General features: G+C 50.8%; 2 protein-coding genes across 3 annotated transcripts in view; one reads left to right on the top strand and one right to left on the bottom strand.

The window, feature by feature from the left end:
* Window positions 1-6,889: 6,889 nt before the first annotated feature.
* Window positions 6,890-9,449, bottom strand: MRPL46 (mitochondrial ribosomal protein L46). Its single transcript, XM_080625953.1, has 4 exons — window positions 9,212-9,449; window positions 8,662-8,851; window positions 7,989-8,162; window positions 6,890-7,331 (listed from the first exon to the last, which is right to left on the bottom strand). Exons 1-4 carry the CDS (start codon window positions 9,419-9,421, stop codon window positions 7,081-7,083), a joined length of 825 nt encoding a protein of 274 aa, XP_080482079.1. The 5' UTR covers window positions 9,422-9,449; the 3' UTR covers window positions 6,890-7,080.
* The window catches only part of MRPS11 (mitochondrial ribosomal protein S11), a 3,209-nt gene continuing 2,460 nt past the window's right edge, over window positions 9,444-10,192 (top strand). Inside the window, exons 1-2 of one of the 2 annotated variants that reach the window (XM_080625954.1) lie at window positions 9,444-9,536; window positions 9,647-9,751. In XM_080625954.1, coding sequence (XP_080482080.1) covers window positions 9,484-9,536; window positions 9,647-9,751 — 158 coding nt within the window. In that variant the 5' untranslated portion in view covers window positions 9,444-9,483. Of the gene's footprint in view, window positions 9,537-9,646; window positions 9,861-10,192 lie in introns of those variants that run through there. The other variant, XM_080625955.1, reaches the window with a different exon arrangement.

The following is a 10,192-nucleotide window of genomic DNA, read 5'->3' as shown; positions in this document are numbered from 1 at the left end:
TTATGGTCACACAGGCATAGGCAGTGAGATGTTCCCAGCCTGCCTGTCCATTCCCAGTGCACACATGGAAAGCCTCTGAGACATGTTATCTCCTGCTGTCTTGGGAATCATGACAAGGGTGCTGGTGCGAGGATGCACAGTGGTGGCCAGGGATGCTGGTGCCCTCTCACCGTCTCCAATGCTCCAGTTGCTCCAGCACAGTCGGGGTGGAAGAAGCAGCAGCGAGCTGGCTGCTGGCTGTTACGTTGGTGCCAGATGGTGGATGAGATTAAAAGAATTTGATTTTCAAATAATCCATAAACCTGGCTGAGCTAATGTCGTTTCATATGCATTATCTTGTAATCCCAGGGAAGAGAACGTTTCAGAGCAAAGAGCCTTATTCTCCCTCCCTGCAAGGACTCTAACAAGCTATAGATAATCCCCTTTTTGTTGGAAAGGTGCTTACAGGGGACCTACAACACCCAGAGCATGGCAGAGAGGCTGTGGCTCTGCACTAGTGCTTGAGAAGAATACAACAAGGAACCCAGCACCACAGAGGCTGTCTTGCCCTGAGCTTCATAAGGGTGGGAGCAGCACATAGCAGGGCCCAGGGACACCTTGAACTTTAGACCCCTGGTCAATAAGAGAGGATAAAGGAGGAATTTTGTCACTCCTATCCCATAACAATGCATGGGAGCTCATGCTGCATCACTGAGATAAGGGGGGAGATACATACCCTTTTCTAGGTAAATCCACTGTTATGACCCCTTTTTGGGATAACCGCCAAAGCACCCCTTCTGCACCCCCATCGCCCTGCCCAGCACCCAGAGCATCCCTCAGCATCCCATCACCCACCCTTGATCCTCAGATGCTGCCTGCCTGCTCCCTGCCTCTTTTCTCTGTCCTAGAGACTCCTTTGAGGCCCCTGTTACTTGTCAAGCCTCCATGGAGCAAAGATGACCTTCTGCCAAACTCTGGGATCCTTCAACATGCAAGGCACCCAGCTTGGGCACAGCGGTTAAAAATCAGTGATCCTGACTCCATGCTGCCGGCTCCCACACTGGAGCGAGGGAGAAATGGAGCAGGAGGTGACTTTAAAGGGAAAGGGAAAGAAAAGCTCCACGAATGGGATTTCCCAGTCACTGCCTGCCATCTAGTGCCTAGCACCGAGCTGTTTCACCGTCAGCAAGTGACATTCACCTCCATCCTCAGGGGAATTTAGCTCTTAAAGTAGAGCCAGAGACATCTGCGTATCAGGCTCCCAGAGATGGGAAGCTCCCCACTGTGCTGCTTACTTTGAGCCAGGGAGAGGGTTTTGGTGTCAAATAGCCCAGATTCTGGTGGGATTTCTCACGGAAAGCATCCAAGGAAGGAGGGGAGGTGATGCTGTGTGCCTGCCTGGGTTGCAAACATGATGCCCAACCACATCAAACTAACTATATACAACAGATCTTGCTTCACTGCATGCTGTTACCTTCAAGGTCGTGTTGCCATCATTGCCAGCAGCTCTGATCAAAACGGTACACACAGGCATTGTGTGAAGAATGCCACAGACAGGCTAAAAATAGGGAGACAAATAGAAGCATGAGGAAAAGGAGCGAAAGGTAAGGCTTTGCCAGCTGTGCAGGAGCCTGAAATCCTGCAGATGATCAGGAAATAAAAATAAGCAAGAAACACTGGCTTCGTGACTCATATTCTGGTGCTTGGAAACACTACTGGAGTTTCCCACCCAGTTCAATCTATGGGCAACCATTGCAGCAGGAACACGGTCCCTGCAAGCCGCTTGTAGCCTTTGGGTTAGCACTAACAGCAGGAGCTGTGGAGCAGTTTACAGGTCTTCTGGCAATCTGGGGGGCGGCTGATACTCTCCCTCCCTTCAGTAGAGGTATGTATACCTGTGTCTGCCTTAGGAGCTGGTCGTCTGGCAGCTTCTTGCCCCTCTGAAAGGGCTCTGATACCCACAAAGGCAGGAGAGAGCAGGCAAGACAGCTACAGCTCACCCCAGTCCTGTTTCTCAGACAGAGAAAATTAAGAGATATGACATCCAGAAGGGTCTGGGACAGGCAACATCCATCCTGCACCACATCCCCTACCTCTGCACAGAGGACAAGGCTGGACATTGAGCTGTGAGCACTGATGGAGCCAGAGCAGAAAAGTGGGTCCCTATGGGTGCTACCTCCAGCAATCACTGCCCCTCACACACGGCACTGGTAGGATCAGACACTCCAATACCCAGCCTCCCTCTACAAACCCCTTATCACTTGGCTGCCTTCCTCAAGCTCATCCACCCTGTGCTGTTCACTAGTACCATGGCTTGGGAAACAGCTGCTGTGTTGCAGAGGGGTGTGCTGGGTCTGACACAAATGGGCTGCCCTGGTCATTTGGAAAAGGCAGGCAGGTAGGGCAGGAGCTTACAAACATACACACACAACCAGATTTACTGATTAGCACATGGCTCCGATTTCCTCCAGTGCTTCCAGAAAAGCAATAGGCGACATTAACAGAAGGATTACTCAGAATTCAAAAGTAAATGGGATTTGTGACCCATTATATTAACTGGTGACTGAGGAAAGCTCTACAGAGAGAAAGCACTGCCAGCAGGTCACCAAACCAATTATTAAGAGCTCACAGATCACAGAGCTAGATATATACATACATCAAGATAACTTTCTATTTGCCTGCAGAAGGAGGACGCTGGCTGAGCCACACTCCCAACCCCATGTGCTTTCTCTATGTGCCCATTAAACCTGGATTATATCTAGTTACTTTCCCCAATAATTCGCTTCCCCCACAGGTTTAATGCTGTGGAATAACATTTGGGAGGGTAAAACCTGAAAGGAGAGCTGTAATGGGCATAATTACTTTGATCAATGAAAGAGAGCACAAAGCAGGCAGGCAGCACGTGGTGGGAGCAGGCCAGCAGCACACGTTCACCCCTGACATCCCTCTTCCCAACAGCAGCACCGGCCTACACCTTACTCTGACATCCCCAGCTTCCCTCTGCCCTGATGCTTGAGAGGCACTGCAGCCCTTAGACACAAGATGATCTTCCTCAGACATCAGTTCTCACCTCCACCTCCAGCACAGATCAGTTTAAGCTGCACATCGATAGTTGTAAAACCTTTCCCTAAAATTTTGCCTCGGTTCACTATGAGACTGAATGTTCATGGTAGCCAGGGAACGGACCAGCTTCTGCTAGCACACTGTCCTGTTTCTGGAGGATGCTGTGATGGCAAGTCTTAAAGCCCTGTGTACACTGCATAAAGGTTTTATTGCATTGCCTAGGTTTTAAAGAAGCTTCATTTTAATGTTTCTGAAAAATCCTTCACATTTCGATTGAGGAATGCCCCTGGGTCTCCCAGCATTGCCTATGAAGTCCTGCCAAAGGATTTTATACCTCCCAAAAGATCTGTTTGTGAAAAGTACTCTCGACAGCAAAGCAGTAGTTAGAAGTACCTGAAGGGGTTTCCTGCTGTCAGCAGTTTGTACGGCTCTCACAAATTCCTGGCTTTGCTTTTTGAGGGCTTGGAGTTAAGGATCAGGTATGATCAGCAAAGCTTTTGGAGCAGTTTTACCCTGAATTCAAGTTTCTCAGTAGCACCCCTTCTTTTATATCCATCTTACCTTTGCAGAGATTCACTCAAGAGTTCCTTTCTGCCTGTCCTGTGTCCTTCCAACACGCTCGTTATGTCAAAACACAGGCGTGTTTTCACAAAAGGGAGGAAAAAGATGTCCTCAAAACAAAAATAAGGGACCTAACCCGCTCCCATCACTGCTGACCTCAACCACACCATTTGCTGTGGGTCTCTGGGCTGCCGTGGGCAATGCTCCCCCTGCTGCATCCCCTGCAAGCAGCTGAGAGCAGCAGGAACAGGCAGCACTTGCAAGAAATCCCAGTCACTGCCTGAAAAACTTCCTCTAAAGAGACAGATCCCTTCCAACACAAGAATGGGAATGTGAACAGAACAAAAGCAAAGTGACTGATGCTGCTGGAGACACCTTATCCTCCAGGGAGTGAGCCCACAGGCAGCAGAACTCCTTCCCTCCCTGGGTGCTCCCTGCACCAGAACAGAGATCTCTGCTCTAACAAGCCCAGGGCTGTGTTTGGGAGCAGTAGCATCTATCCTCCTCCTCCCAGTTTCCAGAGAGCAGGAAGCAGCGTAGTCTGTGGCTCCAATGGCCTCTCCTGGCTCTGCGTGTATTTATCTTCCCAGTGTTGAAGCCTTTGGCTGTTTGGAGCCAGCCAGAAGGAGCAGCAAACAGCAGCTTCCTATTACAAGAGAAAGCGGGCAGTTCTGAACAGTTCACAGCGTATCACAAAACACATTAGCAGGGCTCTGCTTAGCGAGCACCAATTGCCAACCCTCACAGACAGGGAGGGATATCAGCTAGGGAATGTACTTTGTAGGGCAAGTAGAGGAAAGCTGTATCAGCGAAGCTGGAAAGTGGTTTTGTCAAGACTTGTTTTCTCTCCTTCTCTGGAGAGGTGTGCTAGCATCAATTTGTCACAAAGAAAACCTTCATCTCTCTTTCCTAACATGGTGGCTTAAGCAATGGTTTAGATGATGGTGGTTTAGACTGCAACAGATCCTTCCATTTGTTTCTGCTCCTGGAGGCTTTTAGGAAGAGCTGCTGGACTGCATCACACCAGGGAAAAGTCATCTTGATATGCCTCCTTCCCCCCTGGAGGGGAAGAGGATCTGGCTTTTGTGTATCACCCACATGAACAGAAGCATCCTGTGCTGAAAGTGTCTTTGAGGAGCAGAAACTTCCCCAGTCTGACTGCTCTCCAGCTTCCTCCCAACATGCAGACTCAGGGGAAGATAACACTAGGTGCTACCCTTCCAGCAGTTACCAGCAAAATATAACCCACCAGCCTGCCTGATGAGACTTCTGCAAGGAGCATGGGTATAGGCTTAGCCTGCAGCCACCAAGTTCTCAAAGGAAAATAACAACCTCAGTACAAACCATCAATACAAACTCAAATACAAACCATCCTCTCCCTCTCAGGCTAAAGAGGAGGGAATAGGCCACACAGAACTGAGCAAAAGCACCCGAGGTGCAAGATCCAGGATCGACTGCTGCAAATGGCCAAGGGCTTTTCAAAAAGGGCCTGTTCCTATGCAGGCTGAGAGCAGGAATTTGTGTTTTAGGTGACGAGAAAACAATTCTGGCTTCCATAAAAGACCAAGCCTTTTACACATCCGCTACAGGTTAAGAACAAAGGCCATGAAGGCTGTTGATTCTGACCTTCCCACTGCTGAAGGGAGCTACACCTCACTCAGCACAGAGAATGCCCAAAGCCTCATCGCTCAAGTAAGTCAGAGGGCAAGAACTGCCTGGGTTTGAAGATCAGCAAGCTCTCACTGCAGCTTTTTCTCTCTTTTGTGCTCCTGGTTTTGAGAATGATTGAATAGCATTTTATATGCTTTGAAAGTTCTGTTCCAGCTACCCAAAACCTGCCTTTGGCATGGGAAACAGGGCAGAGACCTTGGCAAAGGGCATGCCCTAAGCCTTTGCCCACAAAGCTCTGCTCAGGGGCTGTGTGCTACAAAGGCAGCAACAGCCTGATAGAGAGGGGAAGAGAAAAGCCTAATTGGGGCTGAATGCACCCATGGTCCCCCAGGCTGATGAGGAGACAGACTCACCTCTCCCTTCTGCAGCGGCTTTCAGTGCTGGAGAAGGCAATAGCATCCCATTCAGCAATGCTGATCTCAGGCAGCAGCCAAAGCATCTGCAGCTTTTCAGGCACATATTCACATTAATTTCCTCTTTTCAAGTGCTCTTTGTTGCAGACACAGTCCCCTGGAAGGGTGCTTCAAGAAACCAAGTTTTGTTTTGTTGGTAATTTATGGTAAGCCTGCTCCTCCCGAAGTGCCCAGCATTAGAAAATAGAAGGCTGCTGTCCTATCCCCAACTTCAATGGCTTGTGGCGTGATTAAGGATAGCTTTAATTTGAGGCCTGCAGCTCAACAGCTCCCAAAGGACTGATAAAATACATATAGCAATCTCCAGTTCCACCTCTGGAAACTGAACTCTCTCCCAGTGATTAACGATGGCTATTTCCTCACTCTCTCCTTGCCACTGATTCTCTGTAAGGTCCAGCCAGCCCTGAGCCCACACTCTGACCACCAAACAGCAACATTTACAACCAGGAAAAACCCTCCAAGAAACAGCACCATATAAGCCCAGGATAGATCTAATAAAGAAATTGGGGTAACAGTGTCAGGCCACCTGAGGCAGACCCAGCTGGGATGGGTTAGCAGTGTTGGCCTAATGCACCACAAATGGGAGCCAAGAACTCCCCAGAGCCAATTTTGGGGTTGCCCCCAGGAGGCAGCAAATGACAGAGCAGCCTTCTGAAGCCAGGAAAAACTACCTTCCCAGCCCAGACTGTTGTTGCCCAAGTGTTACCCTTCCTTCAGTGTCTGTTATTATAGCTTGAGGCTCAAGAGGAGGGCAGTGTGGGTGGGAAAGCAGTACTCATCTAAAGAAAGAGCTGCTGCCTGTTCCTCATGCATCTGTGTACTCCATAGCCACCATGTATCATGGGCTCTAGGCCAGAGGCAGCTCCAACACAGATTAAACATTAATAAACTGTGAATACCCCAGCTTCCATCTCTCCCCAGAAACCCACCTTTCTCAGCCTTGTGTTCCCACCTGGACACAGATAACCCCCAGTGCTGCTCTTCAAGACCAGATATCAGAGACAAGCACTAGCCAATGCATAGAAGAAACCATTTGAGTTTGAGACTACGATAGAAGCCTAGAGAGGAAAGCAAGCCCCCTGGGTACTACAGCCCCAGGGAATCACACACTTGGGAAAGGAAAAGATCACAACATGCATTTCCAGCAGAGGTGGAGGAGGAGGATTCAACAAGAGCACAGAATTCCCTCAGGAGAACTTCACTTCCAAGTAGAAGTTTTAATATTTATTCAGTACAGGCCTGGTGAAGAGAAGTAGCAAGTAAGGCAAAGGCAAATTATCCTCCAGAGCCCACATTAACATCTCATACACACAGACCATGCAAGGCAGCAGCTGTGCTTCTCCCTGGAGTTGCATCCCACATCTTCCCCATCTGTTGGAGCACAGCCCATCCCTTACAAGTCCAGAAGGAATCGATTGACTTTCTTCAGGTACTCTGGCTTCAAGTAATCTCCCAGCTCATCCTTTGTGACCCACAGGTGATTCCCCTTCTTCTCTGCTTGGGCCAAGTCACTGCTCTGGAGGAAGGCTTTGAAGAAGAATACTTTAGCACCCACATTATCTTCAGTCCTGATGGCCCTGGGGAATTTATACTTGTAAATCCCATATGGAGCATTCCCCAGGACTTTGGCTTCAACGTGGTCTCCTGCAAGACCCCAGCAATGCAAGAAAAAGAAAACAAGAGGTAAGAACACAAAGCAACAGCACCTGCTCTCCTGTAGTAACAAAAAGGCAGCATAAGCCACTCCTTGGGCCTAGTTCAGACTGACTGCTGCCTCTCAGCAGAAACACTGCCAACTGTAAATTTCATGACAAAACCAAGCTTCTCTGGAGTCCAGAAGGTCCTCCCAGAGTGAGAGAGGGAGGGAACTGAGCTTTGTCAACCCACAGGGAAGAGCAAGGACATGAGTTTGCCATCACTCATCTGCCACAGGGTGACAAGAGGGAAGGAGAAGCCATAAACCTGAAGCAAGCCACAGAGCATCACCAGACTGCCCCTGCAACATCAGTGAGGGCCAGATGCAGCAGTGCAGCTGGTGGCAGGCAGAGATCCTGTCAGCCCCACCAGCCCTCTACACACTGCGGTTGCTCTGTGACAGTAATCAGTTACAGAGCCAGTATCACACTTCTTGCCACAAAGCCCATCCCATTGAGCTCCATCCCTCTGCTATGAAATGCTTATTCCCAGCAGACGGGAGGTGATTTCACTCCAGCTGATGGCAAAAACCCCTCAGACAGGGCACAAAAAGGAAACCACTGGGACAAAGTGGAGGGATAGCCGGGCACAGGGCAAACTACACACCCAAGAAGGTAGCCATGGCTCGCTCAGCCGTGCTTCGCAGCGTCTCCCCAGGCTGCCACTCCACTTGAGGCAGGAGCCACAGCTCCTGGTTGCCGATTTTGTGTTTCACCAGAAGCATCAGGTTTCTGTCCAGCTTCCTGTTCAGCGATGTTCGACTGTTGCTTTCATCAGCATCTGCCAAAAAACAACATATGCTGGAAACAAAGTCTCCCGGCAGCACTGGTCTGATCCCCTTGATTCATCAACCCTCCGCATCTCACACCCTCCCAGCAATAATACACAGACATGAACACATGCAACAAGATCAAGACAGAAATGCTCCAGAATTGCAGGATTCAGCTGGAACCCACGGTTAGACTGCACTCAGTTTCAGAAGGAACTTATAGCAAGAAGCCTGGACCTCTACCTTGACAAAACTCAACATGAGAACTAGGCAGAGCTTGGGAACCAAGAAACCAAACATTTCTATGTCTGGAAACAACATCTTTTCATCATGAGAACACCAATTTCCTTGTCAGCCAGTTAATTCCTTATGTGCTAACAGTGCTGTCACAGAGTCAACTCTCTTTAAAACAAAAAGACTCAGTGAATACCTTCCCTCTACTGAACTGCACTCAGTTGTGTCCAGCAAATAATCAGGGTGTTCTCACTCCACCTGAACTTCAGCCTGTACCTGTTATCCGCGGAGCAGCTTTGAATCGAAGGAACTTCTGTTCCCACTTGTCCTCCAGGTCCCGAGCCATGATGACTGTTTTGCCGGGCACTTCATCATCGTAGCCGCTTTCCTTCCTCCTCCGGAGCAGCTCCTCCTCCTCCAGCTTGCGGATTTCATGGTCTGAATAGTGGCTTTTCTCCACCTCTATCTAGAAGGGCAATGCAGCGAGTTATTGAGCCACCAGCACTATGGGCTGGACTCGGCACATAGAATTAAACTATGTTCTACCTCACTGAATGAAAGATGGTGGGAATTTCCGTGCTCACAGCAGGAGCCACTAGCAGGGACATCGACAGCATCAAGGAAGAACTATTAAGCCCCACAATACCCAAGTCTCACACAGAGCACTCACTATGGCTTCGCGGCGAGAAACAACATCACCTAAGGTGCACCAGACTGGCTGTGCAGGGCTGCTATCTCCTCCCAGCCCATAGCCCCCGGCCAGCCCCACAGTGTGCTCTCCCCTCCAAGCCTGAAGCAGCAGCATGCCGCCAACAGCCCGCTCTACCTGCCCCATGAGAGCCGCCATCTCTTCCTCCTCCTTCTCGAGCGGCTGCGTGATGCGGGGCAGTCTCAGCAGGCACATGGCCCCGAAGAGCCGCCAGGACCGGGGCGCGGCCGCGGTACAAGCCCACCGTGCCCAGCCCACCGCCCGCTGCCTGGGGGCCGCCATTGCGCTGTGGCGCAGACCACAATGCACTGCGCTGCGCGCCGCCATGTTTCCTCCCCGCTCCCGCCGTGCTTTGCGGCGACCTCTCCGGGCGCGCTGTGGGAGCCGCCATGAGCGCGGCGCTGGCGGTCGCTTGGCAACGGCTGCGCGGAGCGGCCTGCGGGTGAGCTGCAGTGGGCACGGGGGTATGGAACCCGGTGCGTGTGTGAGGGGATCCCGGTGTGTGAGGGGATATCGGTGTCCTCACCGCCGGTTGCTCCTTGTTTCCCGCAGGGGCCGCGCTGTCGCCCTGTGCTGCGGCCTGCGGACCGGCCCACAGGACCTCGCGGAGGCGGCGGCCTCGAAGGAGGCGGAAACACAAAGCGCGACCGGCCTGAGGTGAGGTGAAGTGGAAGGGTTCTGCCGGTTGCAGCTTGATGGGAGCGTTTATCAATTTCGGTGTTTCCTCCGCTGAGGAAGGGAGTGATCTGATTCAGTCACAAACGCGGTTTGTATGTTTTGGAGACTTGATCACCTCTTTCTTCCCCAGTGTCACAGAATCACACAATTACAGACTGGTTTGGGTTGGAAAGTACCTTAAGATCATTCGGTTCCAGCCCTCTACCATGGGCAGGGACACCTTTCACTAGAGCAGGTTGCTCCAAGCCCCATCCAACCTGGCCTTGAACACTGCCAGGGATGGGGCAGCCACAGCTTCTCTGGGCAGCCTGAGCCAGCGCCTCAGCACCCTCATAGTGAAGAACTTCTTCCTTATATCCAACCTAAATCTCCCCTGTTTCAGTTTGAACCCATTACCCCTTGTCATGTCACTACTGTTCC

Source organism: Psittacula echo, assembly GCF_963264785.1.
Source record: "Psittacula echo genome assembly, chromosome: 10".
Classification (NCBI taxonomy): domain Eukaryota; kingdom Metazoa; phylum Chordata; class Aves; order Psittaciformes; family Psittacidae; genus Psittacula; species Psittacula echo.
This window is presented reverse-complemented; position numbering and strand designations above follow the sequence as displayed.